This window comes from Protopterus annectens, chromosome 2.part1 (genome assembly GCF_019279795.1).
Source record: "Protopterus annectens isolate FY-2018-M chromosome 2.part1, PAN1.0, whole genome shotgun sequence".
Taxonomy (NCBI): domain Eukaryota; kingdom Metazoa; phylum Chordata; order Ceratodontiformes; family Protopteridae; genus Protopterus; species Protopterus annectens.
In genome coordinates, this window is record NC_056729.1 from 956766764 (window position 1) to 956787377 (window position 20614).

Consider the following 20614-nt stretch of genomic DNA (forward strand, 5'->3'; position numbering starts at 1 on the left):
ATTCCAGGATGAAATTTTAAACATGCAGCAGTGGGCAGCTTATTTTCACACCCTAACAACTTAGAAAACTTTGATAATGTCTTCCAGTTATTTGCAACAAGGCCAAAAGAACAGGGCAAGTGCCACAGACTAGAAAGTTTTTCAACTTCCTGAAAGAGCAAACCATCTCAAGGAGTACTACAATAAGAACCAGAGTACCAGAGAACACGGTTTATAAAATATGACCGCTTACCTCAATACCAAACTGTCTCAACACATTTTGAAGCTTAAAGAATTACCACACTGACTTTTACTTTTAATAGATGACAAACCTGACCATTTTACCCATACCAAAAGAAGGGAATGAGGGGAAGGGAGACCTCAACAAAAAGAAGGTAGAGAAACTTTATAATCCAGCAGTTTGAAAATGATCACTGACCTGACTAGTTCTTTAAAATAGCTTTAAGTGTTCTTTGGAAGAAAGAACATAGATCTACTGTACTGTTTGTTTTGATGAGGACTCTCTGATATCACTTGTGAGACATCTCACCACATTGCACTCTAAACCATGTCCACAGGTTTCAGAAATGTTTTCATGCCCGAGTGGGAGAAAGATTTAAAAAAAAAAGTGTAAAGCTATTGGAATTTCAGGCCTTCTGCCTTTAAAGCTCTGTCATCAATATGAACGTCTCCCTGTTATGCAGAATTTCACTAAAACAGTCCTGTTCACACTATATCTGGCTGTTTTTGTACATCAGCTTCTTATGTGACCATTAAAGAAATGAGAGTACCTTTTCTTTGAGTGCATATCTACAAAAGCTTGCAATCAAATGGCACAGTTTCTGTAATACGGTGAGTGAGCCAGACACACAGATCCTATGAGCTCTCTCAATAAATAATTCCTTGGGCAGGCCTGTCTATATAGCAATGAAGGCCTGAACAAAGCCTAAGAAATCCTGTGCCTTAGTCTGTTCAGGTGCCTTCTATCAGTTTAAAAGTTTTCCTGCAGGCATGATCCTCCAATTCCACTATCCTTGACTCTATCAGGTCAAGTTTTACTTGTAAATCTAGTACATATGTGTTGACTGTCCATGACCCTTTCTACAGATTTGTAATCACATCAGTGTGATCAGAGAGCGTCCTTCCCACTTCTTTTAAGTGCTTCTCTAAAGCTCTGACAATTTCAAATTCTACCATCTATTTTATTTTGCTTCCCTCTACACACACAAATCCCATTACGCACAAAATTCTCTCACAACTGAAGCTTTGTTATAAAATGTCTTGCACTTGTTGCTAAGATGACCATAGCTAAAACTGTTCTCCTTCCGAAGCTGGAATAGTATTTTCCTCTACTTACCTCCCATTCTTACTACAATACTAAGCATCTTCAGACCACTGTAAACAAAATTTGCCAGTTTGCCCTATTGGTAAGTAACCATACTCATCACTCCCATCTACAGAAAGTAAACTGGATCATGGTAACAGAAAGATCCACCTTTTTACTTAACTCACTAATAATCAAAATTCAAAATGAAGGACATCGCCTTGCTCTAAAAAGATTCCTTCCCAACACAGAACCAACCTAATCGCTTAGAAATTTTCAACCTGATCACATCTGTCTTTGCAAAGACCACTCTTTCAAACATTTGTTGAAATATCCTGTACAAGGCTTGGTCCAGCCATATGGAACAGTCTTCCCTGTGATCTGAGGAAAAAAATATCTTACAGATATTAAAAAAAAAAAAATCCTTTCTGAGAAACTTTTGTGACATGGCATGCAAATGTTTTACTAAGAATGGCTAGAAATTCTGCTATCTTTTATTCTCTGTTTCTAAACTTTTATAGGTATTTTAACAGCATATTTGTGATTTTATTTATTTAATTTCCTCTCTCTGTACATATATGGATGTAAACAGTGTCATTATATATAACTTGCATTGTATAACTGTGTATGTATACTTTCTAAATTGCAGAGTTGTATGTTTTGCCCATTTGAGCCCAGGTCACAGCTGATGGACCAGCCTACCTATCTGCTTCACAAACCAGAAAATAAATGCATACATACATTCTCTGTTAATTTGATTCAGTGATAGCATTTCTGGGTGACTAATCTCATTATCTGTTTCTGAAACTGGGGTGTCCATAGCAGCTACTTGCTTAAATTTTACACACAGAACATGAGGGGGAGAAACGTCCTAAGATGTGACTGCTTTATCCTTCCAGCCACCCTCATCCAGCTTACCTAATAAAGATTCCTTGTTAACTTTCAATTAACCTTTCAAACAGCCATAGTTGGGGAAAATGTGACTTCTTTAATTTTAAACTGCAGTCACCAGGGAACACTCCAACTTACTGTTACCAGAAGTCAGTTGCAAAGCAGTTTTAGCCATGAGTGCAATGCCTGTGACAGTGGTGCAGTTAGCAAACCTAGATGCTGGAGGCAGTCACCATGATGATGGGTGTGAGTGACCAGAGAAAAGTTACCAATCTTAGAGGGAGGGAGCTAAAACAGACTCCTCTGTAGAGCATCTCCTGGTGGAAGCCATAGGACACAGTTGCAAACAGGATCCAAGGAATGCCAGTATTACAAAGAGCAGTATACGTGCATATGAAAGCATGTGCATGATATGGTTAAAGAGCTTAGTAGCAACCACTGCAGAAGCACTGCAGAATCATAACATGGATGGGGGAAGCTGACATACATCAAAAATAGCTGGGCGTTTCTGCATTCTTCCGGCTAAAACTGAGTGAATAGCTTGAGACAGGCACTGGGATCTGGGGATAAAAATAATAATGATTAGATTAAAGATTCAATGCAGCCGATTTATGAAATTAGTTTTTTTTTGTCTCTATGTCGCTGACTAGATTACCGTGTTGTTTTGGCTTGTAAGCTTTGTAGTGATGAAATCAAAATTTCCAGTAAAAATACCTGGCTGTATTTGTCTCACTACCTATGTGCCTCACTGCAGGCTTATCACTTTCATTAATCTTTCTAGCTGTACAATTACAAAAAAATTATAGTTACCAAGTACACAATTTGCAAGCATTTGTATAATAGATCAAAGACCTTAGGTAAAGAATACACACTATAGAGTACATAAATAAACAACTTTCATTTAACTATACCACATAATGCAACATCACAACATACCCAATATAAAACACACAGCTGCATATACATGCATACCACATACACAAATATATAAGAATGACGGATATATTTCAAAAACTACAACATAATAAAGATTACTGGTCTTTAAAGAGCACTTTTAGTTGGTAAAAGCATCTATCAAAAAGATAAGGCGTATCTGCAACTGACATGCTGATGCTGAATGAAGCATCAAGAGAAAATTATAAGATACATTTAGGCAGAACAGTAAAACAGGATCTATCAGATTAGAAATGCATTAAAATCCAGGAAGACAGACCAAGATACTTGTGAAAAATAAAACTGTCAGCACTAACCTCAATAACATTCTGTACAACTCCTTCATGGTCTTCCATTTCTGCTGAGACCAAGGCCTGAAGAGAAAAATGTTGCTTGATTACATTTTACTTCTGAAAGCTGAATTCCTCTTCTGTTATTCATCCTTTGTTGCTTCACACAGAACATGTTAAATCTTGAAACGGACTAATATACAACCAGAAATGTAATCTGACTTAAATTACAGGATGTCATTTGGGGCACAAAATATACTTTCTGGTTGCATAAGAAAAGCACATGCTAAGAAATATACAAAATATGTCTGAGAAACTGAGCCATAAATGCCTAAACACTATATTCTATATACAGTGGATGAAGAACATGGTTTATACAATGCATATACTGTCTTTACAATGGCACATATAAGAGCACGCACACACACACACACACACACACACACACACACACAAAAATGACAGAAAGTGAGAGAACACGTATTATGAAGCTCATTTACATGGTCTGTGAGATACTACATATTTCAGAAACCAGGTAGTGTTGCTTGCTTTGTTATACCTTTAGTTTACTGTATTACTTTTATTTTGAATCAAATATGAAGAACCCTTACATCTTAGCAACTTTACCATTTCACTAACACAAATAAGTCTTATTTTCATAACAGCTGTGTGTGCCTGATGAAGTTTGTAAAAATATACATTCATTTGTAAAAGATCACTGAAGTGCATATATTTATGCTGAAAAGGTATTGTTTATTTACAATATAAACTGCATACACTTAAACCTCACAAGTGTTTATAATTTTAAGACAAACTGAATGCAGAGTGTGTTCTGAAATGGTGGAAGCCTCGATGGGTAAGAGAATCCCTATGAGCAGCTTTAAATCTAGAATGAAGACACACATAAGTATTCACTAGTCTGTGCATTACAGATGAACCTTGCTTAAAGGACCACTACGTGCTACTACACTTGTTTTCTCATTTCTGGAGTGTTTTTATTCCCCATCTTTTGAATGTAGCATTGTAGCATACGCTTTCTGCTATGGTAAATCATGATTTTGACTGTTTTTTTCACTGCCCGTTCTTAAGCTCTGGTACTGTGAGCCATCTTTAAGCTTGAAAAGGTCACACAGAGCTGTAGAGACTACATGGGCACTCAAATAATTTGCTAATAATGCCCTTTATTATTTTTCACCTTTTCCTCAGCTGCTGCCCAAGGACCACTCATAAACCGCCTTTCTCAGTCTTTTCGCCCAGGGAACGCCCCAACCATTAGCTATGCATGAGCCGTTTTCATAGCTGCTTCTTTTACCAGTAAAAAAGCAATGGTGACATACAGTGGAACTGCTCTATTCACTGTAGTTGGTGGACGAATTTGTTTTTGTGAGGGATTGCTAACATACAGTTTGTGAGTAAAGAGGTTTTTTTTTGTTTTGCTACAGGTACATGCATCACATTTTCTTTAGATTAGTTCATTTCCTGATAATGTGTAATGATATCCTGTGATTCTGTAATGCGATTGATTGCACGCAGCTATCGCATAATAACATGCTGAATCTGCTGCTGCACTGTGTTTCCTTACAGCCTCCATCCCACTTATTCAGAACTTCACCCTATAACTAACTGAAAATGTTGTGCCTCAGAGGTTATTTGCCAGGAAATCATGCATTTTATGAGGACAGACTCAAGTTATGAGGCAGAAATCTAGTCGTCCTGCACAGATTTGTTCTGTGGAGAGCTATGCCAGCAGTGTTTTTTTTTTTTCTTACTGGTAATGCCTTAGACCTCACACTTCAAGAAATGTAACGGTTGCCATTACTTTACGCTGGCTAAGCAACAATTTTGTTGTTTATCAAGCGTAAAATTAAAAAATAAAAAAAAAACAAGAAATTTAAGATTAAAAAAGTAGAAGCGTGCGCTCGTGTGTGTGTGTGAGTGTGTGACAGTGCGCCTGCATGATAGTACGAGTGAGATCAAGTAAGCAGTTGTTCTACACTTGTTAAACAACGGTTTTGCTGTTTAGGGAGTGTAAAAGTAAAATAAGAGTTTAGAAAAGAGTTAAGTATGTACGTGTGTGTTTGTGCATGCATATTTATGTTTCTGTCTGCGTGTGTGTGTGTATATGCTTTGGAAGAGTGAGAGCGATCAGTATGCGGCGGAAACAGCAACAGTACAAAGGGGTTCGCATTCTGTGCGACTTCTTAGTTGAAGATATCATAAATAGCTTTAAGTAAACAGTGGTACACCTCTTCACCTCATGAAGCAAGAAATCCGGACAAACCCTTTAATAAAATAATGTGCTCAAAATACAAGACATAAACGCTATGCTTATAAACTTAGTAAGTTGTTTTAATAACAGGACTTCAGTATGCATGCATTTTCAGAAGGATATGAAGCTCAAATGTTTTTCATGCTTACTGACTTCAGTCAATTTCCAGTAAACCACAAAATAAATGAAGAACAGACCAATACATTAAAAGAAAAAATTTGGACATCATACCTCTCAACTAGTTAGAGCAAGAAATGTGGATAATACGTAGCCCTCAACCTCTTAGTACAATAAATCCAGACAAAGCACAACAGAATGGGAAAGGGGCACAAAGGCCCAAAATAATATTGTGCCAGTATGCAATGCATTTTCTGATTTTTCTGAAGGATTTGAAGTTTGAAACTCAAATGTATGTCATTATACACTGCTTACATCCTTGGATCATCCCAGTGATTTGCCATAAAAAACACAACTTTTTGAGGAACAGACCAGAAATACGAGCCAAATATTTGAACGTCATGCAAAAATATGGACAGCTGAGAGGTAGTGGGACAAAGACCCCAAAATGGGGACAATTTCTAAGTATTGCTCTTACAGACTTATAAAATAATAGGATATGCATGAGCATGAGATTTACTCAGAGCTATGAAGTCTGAAATTCAAATGTATGCCATGATTTTCTGACTTCAGTATTTACTGGTTTAGCACTAATTTGCCAAAAACACACAATTTTATGAATTGGACATTCTGCGAAAATCTGTATCATCATTATCAGTGATCGTAATATGCTGCTCAATAGTAGGCTCATACCAGCCTGTGACACATAGTCTGAAAGCTCCATAATATCTCTCTTCATATAATCAAGGGAATCCCTATCTGAGAGACATGTGGCAATCTAGCATGTAATATATGGGTGTATGTCTAATTTTATGACTTCATTTACAATGCCCGAACAGGTTATTGTATTAAAGTAAATAATGTGGGAAGAAATAGCCAGGGAATTGTTATGGCTAGGCTTGTATAGGCTCTAGGGCTGATAGCCTAGTACCAACCTATGAACCTACGAACCTATGAACCTAAATGCCTTGGCCAGGTCAAGGTAGGCAGTATGCACCATTTTGACACATACTAACTCAGTTTACATAACTTCTCAGGACAGCTCTGCCCCCCTTGAAGCCACTGCATGCATGAGCATTTCATAACCCACCGTAGATCTAGTCATGGGATACTGAAACCCCAGTCATGCATTTCCATCACCCCCTAAGGAGCTGCAAGCTTGCAATGCCATGCCACTCCTCTCCTGATCCACAAGTGGCTAATCAAACTCTGGTAGCATGAAACACAGTCCGGACTAAGTGCCTCTGAGGCAGTGGCTCCAGCTGCCTGCAGACTCTGAAACATTTTCTTTTCTTGTTTTACTTTTTTTTTTCCACTGGCAGAGGAGTCCAAGTCTTTAGAATGGGGTGGAAAGCTAAGCTGACTGCTTTCCTTGTTTAGATGGTATTCATGAGTGGTAGCAATTCATTCCAAGTTTCTGGTTACCACAAGTACTACTTTTTTGTCAACCATGTATTCCGGTCTTTCGTTGGCCACAATTAGCCTCGGATAGTTTTCTGCTGGGTATGCTTCCTCTTAAAATATTGTTTTTTTTTTAAGTCTTTATTCCAAACTGTCTTGGGAACTCTTGCTGAATAACAGATGTTTACAGGTGATGCGCAAGTACCCTGGAATAATCCCCTTTATCCGTGTTCCTGGAATAATAATTTGGCCTTTATCGTGTCTTAACCGAAAAGTGGTTTGTCACCATTTCATGGTCACTGTAATGTAATTGATCAGTGTAGAGTGTATCTTATACATTTGTAAGCACTCTTATCCATGAATGTCGGATACTGTCAAATTTGTTTTGTAGTCTGTCTATGCCATACTTAGATTCTTCCCCTTTTTACAGTTCTCCACTCTGACTTTAACATCAAATGATCCTTTGTTCCATATGACTTTCTTTTATTACCTTTTTGTTCTATTGCCATGATTGAGTTTTCTTCTAAATGACTATAAACTAGGTTGGTATCAATTCCATTGTATAGTTTAGATGTTATCTGAAGGCAAGTTTATTGGGCTATAGTTTTTAGGATAGCTTGCAGATTCACTCTTACGTAGTACTGTTTTTCCTGTTGTTCGTCAGGCTGATGCGTGTTCGGGGTGTGCATATAGATTGTTCTTACTCAGGGCTAAATCTTCATGTAAGATGTTATTACTTTTAAATAGAAGGTAGGTACTGCATCTGGGCCTGGAGTTTTCCAGTTAGGAGATTTTCTTAACTTTGTTTCAATCTCTCTGACTGTTACTCCATCCTACTGCATATCTTGTACATCTGAACAACTTATTCTTTGACTTCTTTTATTCAGTCTTATAGTGCACTCTCTATGTTCTGTTGGGTTTAGGAGTCACAATTTTATTATGCCCTCCACAAGCATAGCACCACTGGTTCTAACCGTACTGAAATGACTGTATAGGTTCATAGGTTGGTACTAGGCTATCGGCCCTAGGGCCTATGCAAGCCTAGCCATAACAATTCCCTGGATATTTCTTCCCACAATACTTACTTCTCTGGACCCCTGTCTAGCAGGGCGACTGACATGATCCCCGGGGTGAATTTCCTATCTCCCATCCAATCATCAAGGTTCCTTTTGAAGAGGGCCAATGAGGCACTCTGCTTGACATGTATGGGCAGTCTATTCCAGAGTATGGGGAGTCTCTGGGTCAGGAACCTATCCCTCCAGCATGTTTTGTTCATTGTGATGACAAGGTTTAGATCCCTGGAGCGTGTGGCTCTGAGGGATTGGGATTTATTTAAGTGGAGCATGTCCAACAGCTCAGGGTTTGACATGGCCTTGTATGTTAAGCAGAGATCACCTCTGAGTAGACGATATGCCACAGAGTATAGCTGGAGTTTTTTTAGACGGTCAGCATATGGCATCTGCTTTAGGCCTGTGATTCTTTTAGTGAGGTATTTCTGGTGCCTTTCCAGCTGTTGCAGATGTCTTGTGAGGTACATACCAAACGGGGCATTATACTCTATAATGGGTCTAATGAGGGATGAGTACAGTGGGACAATTACCTCCTTTTTTCTGGATGAAAAGCCCTTAGTGATGAGGTGTGCCACATAGAAGGATTTAATGACTGTTGTGGCGATGTGGTTATCGAAAGTGAGACCACTGTCCACCTGTGTCCCTAAGTCTCTCATCACACTTTCGATGTTTAGTGTCCTGCCACCTATGTGGTAATTCATGGGTACATGTTTTTTTCCAAAGGGGATAACTATACATTTCTTGGCATTAAGCTTGAGCCTATGGCTCTGGCACCAGGCATCTGTTTCTGTAAGGCCCTTTTGTAGAATATCCAAATCATTTGGGGATTCAATAATGGCTCCCAGTTTGCAGTCATCTGCAAACTTTGTTAGCCAGAGTCCCTTAGTGTTGGCCTGTACTTCAGATAAGTAGATGCCAAACAAGTCTGGTCCCAGGACTGAACCCTGAGGTACTCCACTTGTCACTTGTCTGGGGCTGGATTTGGAGTCGGCTACTTTTACAGTCTGGGTTCTGTCAGTAAGCCAGTTGGCAACCCATTGAGTGACGTAGAGATTTATGCCCAGCTTAGTAAGTTTATCTATGATTCCAGAGTGGGGGATGGTGTTGAAGGCCTTAGCGAGATCCAGACAGGCTGTATGGACCGCCTTACCCTCGTCCACAGCTCTGGAGACTGATTTGAAGAAGTCAGTCAGATTCAGGAGACAAGATCGGCCCTTCACAAACTCAAACTGGGTGGGGTCCAGTGTTTGAAGGTTGCCAATGTCTTTGTTTATAAGTTCCATGATAATGCGTTCCATGCCCTTGCAGATCAGGCCTGTCAGACTGATGGGACGGTAGTTCCCGGGATCCAAGGCGGATCCTCCCTTGTGGAGCGGGATAACTGTAGCTGCGCACAACTCAGTTGGCATGAAGCCTGAAGTGAGGCTATGATTAAACATGACACTTAGGTGAGGTGCCAGTTCATGTAGTACACAGCCTGGGATGTCATCTGGTCCCATGGATGCTGTATTCTTAGCTTTGCAGAGTGCGGTTTCTACCTGTGTGGCTGTGATTATCGGAATTTGGCAATCTTTTGCTATTGAGATGGGCCCTTCAGGGGGTGAGAGGGGGGTGAAGTTGGCACTAAATCGATCTGCCAGGATATTGGCAATATCCTTGGGATCAGTATATTTAATGCCATTCTGTTGTAGCTCAGAGCAGATCTGAGCATTGCCATTTAGATTCTTGACATAACTATAGAATGCCTTGTGGTTGTCTTCGGAATCTTTGGCAATTTTATTTTCGTAACTAGCTTTTGAGGATTTTATGAGGGATCTCAGCTTCTTGCTGAGGCTGGTGAGGGAGTTTTTTGCATCCTGGGATTGTCCTCTTTTCTGCAACAGTTTCTTCCTTCTGTTGTATAGTTTGTTTATAGCAGGGGACCACCAGATTGGCTTCCTTTTTTTTGGAGAAGAGCATCTTGGTTCTATTTGGGATGGCACGATTCATGCACAAGTGGATATGCTCATACAGTGCTTTAGTATAGGACTCTGCAGTCGAACTTCCAGATTCCATCTGCGTGGATGTTGTGAAGTTTGTCACTTCTGACTTCAGTAGCATGAAGCTGGCTTTGGAAAAGTTTTTTAAGGAGGTTTCCTTACTGGGGGGTGGGGTAGGGATGTGGATGTCAAGGGTGATTTGCTTATGGTCAGACCTGACCAATGAGGGGGTGACCACTGGTGTGGAGCATCTATCTCGCATGTTGGTAATGACCAGGTCTAGGACACTGGAGCCCCTGGTGGGACAATGGATTAGTTGATCCAGGGCATTGGAATTTATGAATTCCAAGAACCGTTGGGAAAGGGAGTTGGTACCCGAGTAGTTTTCCCAATTAATGGCAGGGTAGTTGAAATCACCCAGTATTAGGGTGTTTGGTTGTATCTTAATATTTTCAAATATGTTTAGAAAGGTGTAGTGAAAATCTTGGGGCATGGTGGGAGATCTGTAGCAAGCTACAATTTGGATTGCAGTCTTACCTAGTGTTAGTTGCACCTGGAGAATTTCAGATGCATTGTGTTGGGCAACTAGCCAGGAGGTGTGAATATGGACACTCCTCCACCTTTAGTGTTTTGGTCTTGGTTTTGTGGCCGAAATGTGTGGTAAGAATTGTAGCCTGGTATTGCAGGGGTGCTCTCTGGAGCCTTGAACCAGGTCTCAGTTACTACACAGATATCGATGTTCTCCATTTTTAGGAGTGCCTCGAGAGATTGCATTTTGAGGTTTAGACTTCTAGCATTGAGTAGCATTACCTTCAGATTTTGAATACTTGTATCTGCCTGAGGCCGACCATTTATACTTAAGTGACTGTGGCCAGGATGATTGCAGACCTTAAAATTAAAGAACTGAAGTGTTTTAGCCCATTGATAGAGTTTTATATTGCTATCTTTCTGTCTATAAAACCTATTGTAAAGGAGTGTTGTCCATTACCATGACAAGCTCTCTTTAAAACAAGTAATATTTCAGGGATGTAACAGCCCATTTAATTGCAAGGCACTCTTTCAATCACTCAATATCTTTTCTCAGCATTGCTGGGCTTTCTGCTAAGGTAACTTATGGGATGTTCCTCCCCTTCAACCATTTGAGTTAATACACTTTAGAGATGTCATGTGTCAGGAACCATTTGCTGAAGTCATAGACCATCAGTACAGGTAAGTCACTATAGCTGTAAAATTAACATGGTGCAAGGAATTCAAAATATTTTGGATGTTTGGGAGATGTTTTTCTCAGTCTTCAGAGAATGTTATGACATCATGCATGTAGGCTGCAGCATATCTGGTATGGGATATCGAGTCTTGTCCATTAGCTACTGCAATGTCATAGATTTTTCATGGAGACTGAAGGGCAGAACACTATAGAGATGAATCCATCATGTATGGAATTTACTATCTTTTCCTTCTGAGGCTTAATAGAATTTGCTGCTAACCTTTGGTTAGCTGCAAATTGGATAGAAACCTAGTCTGACCAAACGTTTTAAATAGTTCATCCATTTTGAGCATATTAAGCCAATTAAAGTTCGATACATTGTTCAGATTTTTAAATTTGCTGCACAATCGTATACACCCATCAGATTACAGAACCAGAAGTGCTGGATTCACTCAGTATGGGTTTCTTCTGTGATCCCAGATTTAATAATTTTCTGTACTTCTTCCCTACCTGCTTGTTGTTGGGATTATGGTTTCCAATGTGTATGTGTGTGTGTGTATATGTATGTATAAATATATATATATATATATATACATATATATATATATATATATATATATATATATATACACACACACACACACACACACATATATATATATATATATATATATATATATATATATATATATATATATATATATATATATATAAAAATTTACTTTTTCATCAGGCATAGTTTTTGTATTATGCTTGATTAAATTGGTCTCTAGGCAATTCTGAAAATATGTCCCTATTCCCTTTTGTTCTGAGACACTGATAATGTCTCCCTGTTTTGACTTCTGGACATGCTTACACTCTGCAAACATGAAGTTTCTTCCAACATTTAGAACAGCTATGTGATTTAACTAACCTGATTTCCTTTTTCTCAGCTGTCTCACGTAATTCACTTCATTTACTTTCTCTACAATTCCAGAATTTACTTCTTGCTCAACGAGAACCTTATTTTCGGGAGGGGGGGGGGGGACAAACATGTACATTTTCTCCTGGTTTGAATCCTCTAAGATAAGTACTTATGTTGTATGCTCAGCGATTTTCCTCTTGTGCCCACTTCATATGTTCTCTTACTATAGGCGATATAGTTCTCAACCTGTTGGTGTTTCAGGGGTTGATTTGGCATCTTATTCAAGACTGCTACAACTAATGAACTCATCACCACTGAATTAAGAGTCAGTGCAATGCACCACTAAGCCAAACCAGCTCTAAATAAACACCTCTGACAAGTTTTGGACCCAACGAATGTTATGACATCATGCATGTAATTCTGCTGCATATCTGGTATGGGATATTAGAGTCTTGTCCATCAGCTACTGCAGTGTCATAGATTCTTCATGGAGACCAAAAGGCAGGACAGTCTGTAGCAGAATAATCCATCATTATCTTTTCCTTTGCTTCTGAGGCTAACAGAATTTGTTGCTAACTTTTGGTTACCTGCAAATGGACAGAAACCTAGTCTGAATTATGGCTCTAGTCTAGAAGTTAAAATAAGTCAGGCTGAGATGGAAATGAACAACTTGGAAGATAGTTTTGTTCACAATGAGACTACATGCAGCAATTTAATTTTGCTGGACAAGATAATGTTTTCAACTGGAAAAAAGTCACGAGAGGTAAAATTACCGACTTTATAATTGCTATGATGTAGTTTAACAGTCTTCCTTCTAAGGAATGGATTGTTTTGGACAATTTGAGTGATGAACAAAGTGATAATGTTCTAAATATCTCTGGCATTAATTTAACTGATGTGCAGTTGGCTGTGCCTAATTTAGGAACTAAATTTATTCTTGCATTTTTTGGCACTTTTACAGATTAGATATTGACTGCTTCAGACTTGCTAGAATGTTATGTTCAGCAGATGTATAGTGAGGAAAAAAACATGTATTGGGCTAGTCCTTGTACAGTTTCTAGTATGGTTGAATTTAACAATTGTATTGAATAATTTGTATTTTCTAGATAATGATTCAGTTTTATAGATTGAGGATGATACTGATAGTTTTTTTCCTTGCCTTAACAATTGAGAGTGCTTATATTCCTAGTTTTTCAAATGATGGTAGTAAACCTTTGCATTTAGTGCAGAGCAGGTTACAAGATTTGGTTGGCTAATAGAAGTTAAAGGATATTGTTACCTCTCATTCATACCAAAGGTGTGGTCCTACTGAAAGGTTTCATAGTCGGTTGTCTTATCTTCTGAATGTTATGACTTAACTTGGCCCTCCGGTTGTCAGATGGATGACTCCTTGTCAGTTTGCCTTTGTGGGCAGGGAAAATTTGTATTTTAAAGTAACATGCTATAAGGAATCTTGTACAACACCTTCAAGAAGTGACAATCCCATTGGTGATGATGTTGATTGTTAATGTTGGTGCTTGATTTTCATCTGGGATGTCTGTCGTGTAGAGTTTCCATGTTCTTGCAGTTTCCCCTAGAGTCTCTGGATTTCCTTCTGCAATTTAAAGATGTGTTTAATTCAGTTTCTAATTTTTCTAACTGGGGTGCATACTTGCCTTGTACTTTTGGAGCTTTGAGTTAGATGACTGCGAGGTTATAAAAGTAATTGAAGTTTAAGTGTTATTAAACTGGTCAGTAGTTAAAGTAGCAGGTTGCCTTTCTGTTGTTGGCTGTTGTTGTTAGGGACTTCAACTTTATTTTCTTACTGTTAAGACTTGAGTAAGCCTGGAAACCACAGGTAGAGTGGAAGGATTGAGTTGCATAAAGAGTTGCCTAAGTAATGCAAATTGTTATAACTGAAGGATTGGTTTGAAATGTAAAAATTAGCTAGTCGTACTTATTTTCATAGTTTATCATAGAAGTGCTGGAAGGGAAGCTTCTGGATAACATTAAGCTGTACAGAGAAGAAGTTATTTGTGTCCAGAGGAGTGGAATAACTTGAGGGATTTGGCTGAACTGTTTCAAGTTGGTAGCCAAGGTCTATTTAGTTATTTATGTTTCTATAAATAAATGGACCGTAACAGTTACACTTTAGTGCATAAGGGTGGCATAATGTTTAAGGTGTTTACCTCACAGGCACAAGGTACATGTTTTGATTCTCACATGTGGTAATTGGCTAGGCTCACAAGGCAGTTAGCTAATCTAATTGATGAACCTATAGACTTACAGTTGTTAGAATTACAGGATGTGTTAGTATGGATTTTTGGAAGGATATGAAGTCTGAAGCTCAAATTTATGTCTGTATGTAGTGAATTCAATCATCACTCTTCTAGAAAACCACAAATTTTATGACGAAAAGACCAATAAATAGTATGCAGTAATCTGGATGTTCTGCAAACATCTGGACAGTGGAGAGGTTTGAAGGGGATGCAAAGGCTCCAAAAATGGCAACAAATGTTAAATATTATTCTTATAGCAAAGTTGCTTGATTAACAAGATTTGTGTTGGCATGCATTTTCTGAATGACATATGTGTTTTTTTTTTGGGTTAGGGTTATAAGACTGATCTATCACTAGCAGCAATCAAGCGGTACCTCTTGACCTCCCAGCTCAAGAAATCTGTAAAAAGACAAAAATAAAGGGGGCACAAAGGCTCTAAAGTAGAATAAAGTTTTAAATATTGCTCTTATAAGTTTACAAAGTTTCTTGAATGACAGGATTTGTTTCTGAAATAAATAGCCAAACTCAATTGTATTTAATTATTTATTGACTTCACTCTACAATGACTGGAACAAACCACCCATTTTAGGAGTAAGCCCCCCCTCCAAAATTGAACTAAATATCCAGATTTTGTTTTTATTTGTAATATTCTGGATGTAAAATACTTCATCCAACACCATTTACATATATTACCTCATAGATGGTTACTAGGCTAGCAGCCCTAGAGCCTTTACAAGTCAAGCTATGTTAATCTCAAGTATCCCCATTTGTTCTTTTTTGGATAGCTCACAGAACAAATTTAAGAACAGAGCAGGTCTGTGATCAGCACTGGTTACCCCTATCATGACGGACATGAGTGCCACTCCAGAGACAAATTTGCAATCTTCCATTCGATTATCTAGGTTGCGTTTGAATAGGGGAAGTAAGGAGCTCTCATTTACATGAATAGAGACTCTATGCCAGAGAAGCAGCAGTTGCTGGGAGACATATCTGTCTCTCCAGCATAATCTGTTAATGTCACAAGCTAGGTTGAGATCCCTACAGCAAATGACTATTGAGCAATTTGACTTGCAGATGTGCAGCATTTCCATTAGGGCAGGATTGGAGATTGTCCCATAGGCCAGACACAGTCACCTCTCAGCAGCCTATAAGATGCAAAGTAAAGTGACAGGGCTTTCAGCCTGTCCACATAGGTCATGGTTTGGACTCCCTGTGTTTTCTTAGTGAGAAACCTCTGAGGTCTCTCTAGTTGCTGCAGGTGTCTGGTGAGGTACATGCAAAAGGGTACATTATACTCTATTAGTCGTCTGATGAGGGGTGAGTACAGTGAAGTTATAACATCCCTTGCCCTGGATGCTATGCCCTTGCTTATGAGGTGCGCTACATAGAAGGCTTTCCTTACCACTGTGGAAACTTGGTGGTCAAAATTCAGATTGCTGTCAATCATTGTTCCCAAGTCTTGCACCACTGGGTTGGACCTCAGGTGGGTGCTGGCAATATTGGAATTTGTAGGGAATTCCGTTTTGCCGAAGGGAATAACAATGCATTTTTTTAACTGTAAAGCATGCATACTTCTCAACTGTTCAGAGTTTTGCAGAATGTCCAGATTTTTGATTCATATTTTTTCAGTCTGTGCTCCTAATAAAATTTGTGCTTTTCTGGCAAATCATTTAAGGACTGAAATCCCTAAATAATGACCTGCATTTGAGTTTCAGACATCATTTCCTTCTAAAAATGCATGCTAGCACAAATCCTGTTATTTTACCATTTTTTTAAGTTTATAAGATCAATATTTAAACTCTATCCCTATGTTTGGCCCTTTGACCCACCATTATTTTAGGCTTAAACTAGATTTCTTGCTCTGTGAGGTTGAGACATATTCATAGCTATTCAGGGAAAATAATTATTCACTTTATTGCAATATTTTTTTTTAGTTAAAAAAAGCTACAATGAAAAATTCAGCAATTATTATTAAAAAAATGCATTTATTTATTTATTTTGTTTTTCTTTACCGAGAAAGTCTGACTGGGTAATACCCATTTTCAATGGAGGCCAGAGGAGAAAAGCTCCATTTGCTTACATTGCATTCCAGTTAAACACAGAATAGTTACATTTTTACATTCTAAGATTCTACAGAGGTGGAAGTTACTAAAGAGAAGGCCCATATGCAACTTAAGTGGATTGTACAGGCAGCAGTTATGCAAAAAAATTGTTTTGTCATTTCAATGAGAGGTTATAGTATGTATTTGTAGAGTACTGTACGGTGAACGAAGACTCTTAACCTTGTGATCAGAATGTACAGGAGCAGGACTGGTTAAGATGCATCAGCAGTGGTTTCAAACTATTGAGTCTGTTGTAGAGTTTTTTCTGTGGGGATATTATTTCAGAGTTTAGTAACATATTGGGGATAGAGCGATTCTCCTGCAACATTATTTGACTTATTTGTAAATAATAAGAATGTGACTAGAATGGAGGTCCATTGATGGACAGTAGGGTGGTAATAAGTTTTGTGGCACAAGGCATTTTTTCTGGATGACAAATGAGTTTGTGTGCTGTACTTAGTTGGGAATATATTGGGTAGTTCTGCAATTCAAGCCAGAGTAATTGCTTTAAGTTATAACAATGGTGGGTCCTATGAGGACGATTGGTGGCAAATTAGCTATTTTATTGTAGCAAGAGGCATTTCTGTGCAAAATCATCCTATCAGGAAACCAACTCTTTTTTTTTTTTTTTTTTTTTTTTGTGAAGAAGCAACACAAGTGCATAGGAGGCATGTATTTAGTGCTGATCAGGCAATACACTCTTTTCCTGAACACATTCAATACATTAATTCCAGAAAGGAATATGATAGAACAGTTACAGTTTTTCCCTCAAAATTCTGATTCAGACTCAGTGGGACCATGTTACCTGCATCTCCCCATCAATGATTCTCTTTCTCAGAGACTTCCAGAATGTGTGTATGTAAAATAAGAAGACAAGAAATATAAGACTGCAAAAAATAGAAGCACACGTGTGATGGTTAGGGGGTGTAATTGCATGCCTGCATGAGCGTACGAGTGAGATTGATGAAGCAGTTTTTTACACTCCTTAGACAGCAGTTTCGCCATTTTGGGAGTGTAAAAGTGCACATGTGTGTGTTTGGGGGTGAAGAGGGATTGACTATATGCCTACATGAAAGTATGACTGAGATGATCAAGCATTTGTGTTACACTCCTTAAATGGCGGTTTTGCTGCTTATGGAATATAAATGTAAAATGAGAAATTAGCAAAGACCATTGAGTCTGTATGTGAGTGCTTGTGCATGTGTGTTTGTGGTTGTCTGTATGTGTGAGTGTATGCACGCTTGCGTGAATGACAGCTAAACATAGCTCTCAACAGTACAGATTTTTGCAGAATGTCCAGATTTTTGCCTCAAACTAATTGACCTTTGACAACTGATTTCTTCTGGTACATGGGATGATTACTATTGTAATGAAGGAAAGTGTTAGAATAAGTTTCTTTCCTGTAGATTTTGAAATGAAAGGATTTGTTAACATGATCTTTCCATAAATCTACATCTAAGTATGCTATCTCTCTTTGTTATATGTGTGGGTGAAAGCCAAAAAATCGGAGCTTGTGTTAAAGAATGAGACCAATTCTAATGCTGTTTTTTCATTACCCTCTATTAGGATGAAAATGTCGTCAAGGAATCGTGTGTAAAATTTGATTTTATTCATCATATTAGCATTCTTTCCTAACACTTCCTGTTCCCAGTATGTCATGACTAAATTCGCAAAACTCCCCCCACATGGGGAGCCCATGGCCACACCTATTTTCTGTAAATAAATCTTGTTGTCAAAAGTGAGGAAATTATAAGATAGAACTACGTCTAACATTTCTTCTATCAGATTGATTTCTGCCTGTTCAGCACCATTTTTCCTTAACATGAAGCTCACCCATTCTATGCCATCTTGGTGGGGTATACAAGTGTACAGGTTCTTATCATCGACAGTTAAAAAAATGAACCTGTCATTGAACTCAAATTTGTTTATGCTTTGAAGGAATGACCAAGAATCCTTACAAATTGCCTTCTCTTTTTGAACATACTTTTGTAGTATGTTATGTGCCATTTTGGCGCAGGGGTAAGTGACGATATTCCTAGCATCCACTAGTGGTCTTATTGGAGGCTCTCCTAGTGATTTATGAATTTTAGGAATTCCGAAGAGGATAGGTATTCTAGGTGATAACATAGTCAAGTAATTTAATGCTGACAAGTCTATCTTTCCTTCTATAAAAAAGTCATTGAATAGTGACCTAATTCTATTATATGCTTGTTAATTCACATCTAGATGTTTCTTGATAAGTCTCACTATTCAATGTACTTGACATCTTGTCGATGTATTGTTGTTGCATCATGAATACCAATCCCCCTCCCTTGTCTGGTTGCATAAATCTTACCCCTGTTTCTTTTAATGATTGCAAGGCTGTTTTTTCTAAATTAGTGACATTAGAAAATTTAGTAGTCTTACTCATATTAGAATGTAACATATTTCTTAAGTCATTTTCACATATTTTTTCGAATAAATTCAAAACAGGATGCATTGGCGGTATAAATGTACTAGCAATATGCAGGTTATTACTTTCTATATAGTCACTACCGAAAAACACTTTCAAATTCAATTTCCTAAGAAATAACTTAAAATCTACTATAGTTTTAACTACATCAGCTCTACCACTAGGGACACAGGTGTTGCCTCTAGCTAGTAATTCAATGACAACAGATTCAATAGTAACATTTGTGTAATTAAAAAAATTAAAATCATTGTCTGAATTATACAAGATAACAGGTTTACTGTTAATGTTAATATTTACTTGCCCCTCTTCCCCTCGTAGATTGGTATTGTTCCTGTTGGTATGATTGTTGCCATAGTTCGTGTTCTTCCTCAAGATGTAATGTGAGGCTCCCATCCGAAAATTTGCTTGTTGTTGGGGAGGTTCATCTTGAGATAAATAGGCTACGGGTTCAATGTCCCCATTGTTATATTGTTCAACTATGTCGGTATCATTAAGTGTAACATTGTCCTGAGGGTTCTGTACACTGGTACCACGTTGTATAATGTTGTTCTTTTCATGAGGTAATTTTGAACCATACCCAGTTTTTACTGGGGAGGGGGGAGATTTTGGATAAGTTGTTCCACTGCTGTATGCTTGTCTATCTCTGTTTAATTTTTTCAGTTTTCCTTCTTTAATTTTACCCATGTATTGATCAAAACTAGCAAAGATTCTATCATAGTCAAACTGATATTGTAGAAAATTTAAATGCTGTTGTATTGTGTCATTCAAAATAGTTGCTTCATCCATAAGTGAAACAGATTGCAATTGGTAGTGTTTGCTCATCACTTCTAATAGTTCCAACCCATGTTTGTTAAATAGTTTTAATAAATCTTGATGAAAAGGTGACCCATCAATGAGTCCAGTTGGATATTGCCAAGATCTTAAACCTTTGGGCACAATTCCCTCAATTAAACATTCACGAAAGTAGGCTAATTCTATTTGTGTCTTTTTATACTTTACCAATTTCTGGTCAAATTTTTTAAGTAAAGTCAAAATATCCATAGAATCCTTAGCCGGTTGCTCCCTAGTTTCACTACTAGTTGTAATCTGTAGTGAAAGTGGTTCCGTTAACCATGCGGTTAATTTTGGAGCCCCAATAAGCCTCGTGGATCCATTGTTGGTGGTCGTTATTTTATTGCCACTGGTGCCATTCTGCTGCAATGTATTAGATCCTTGCATGTTGGACATATCCCTTTGTACTCGGATAGGGGATGTGTTAATAGAATCCAATGTATTCTTATTCTAACACTTTCCTTCATTACAATAGTAATCATCCCATGTACCAGAAGAAATCAGTTGTCAAAGGTCAATTAGTTCGAGCAGCCCGTATGGTTTCCAGAGATGAGGATTTTCATGAAGAATGCCTAATACTAAAAGGAATGTTTATGAGACGAGGGTATCC

General features: G+C 38.1%; 1 protein-coding gene across 1 annotated transcript in view; it reads right to left on the reverse strand.

The window, feature by feature from the left end:
* The window catches only part of CC2D2A (coiled-coil and C2 domain containing 2A), a 3655067-nt gene extending 3651519 nt beyond the window's left edge, over window positions 1-3548 (reverse strand). Inside the window, exon 1 of the mRNA XM_044062582.1 lies at window positions 3445-3548. Within this exon, the coding sequence (XP_043918517.1) occupies window positions 3445-3483 (39 nt within the window). The 5' untranslated portion in view covers window positions 3484-3548. The remainder of the gene's footprint in view (window positions 1-3444) is intronic.
* Between the last annotated feature and the right edge of the window lie 17066 nt (window positions 3549-20614).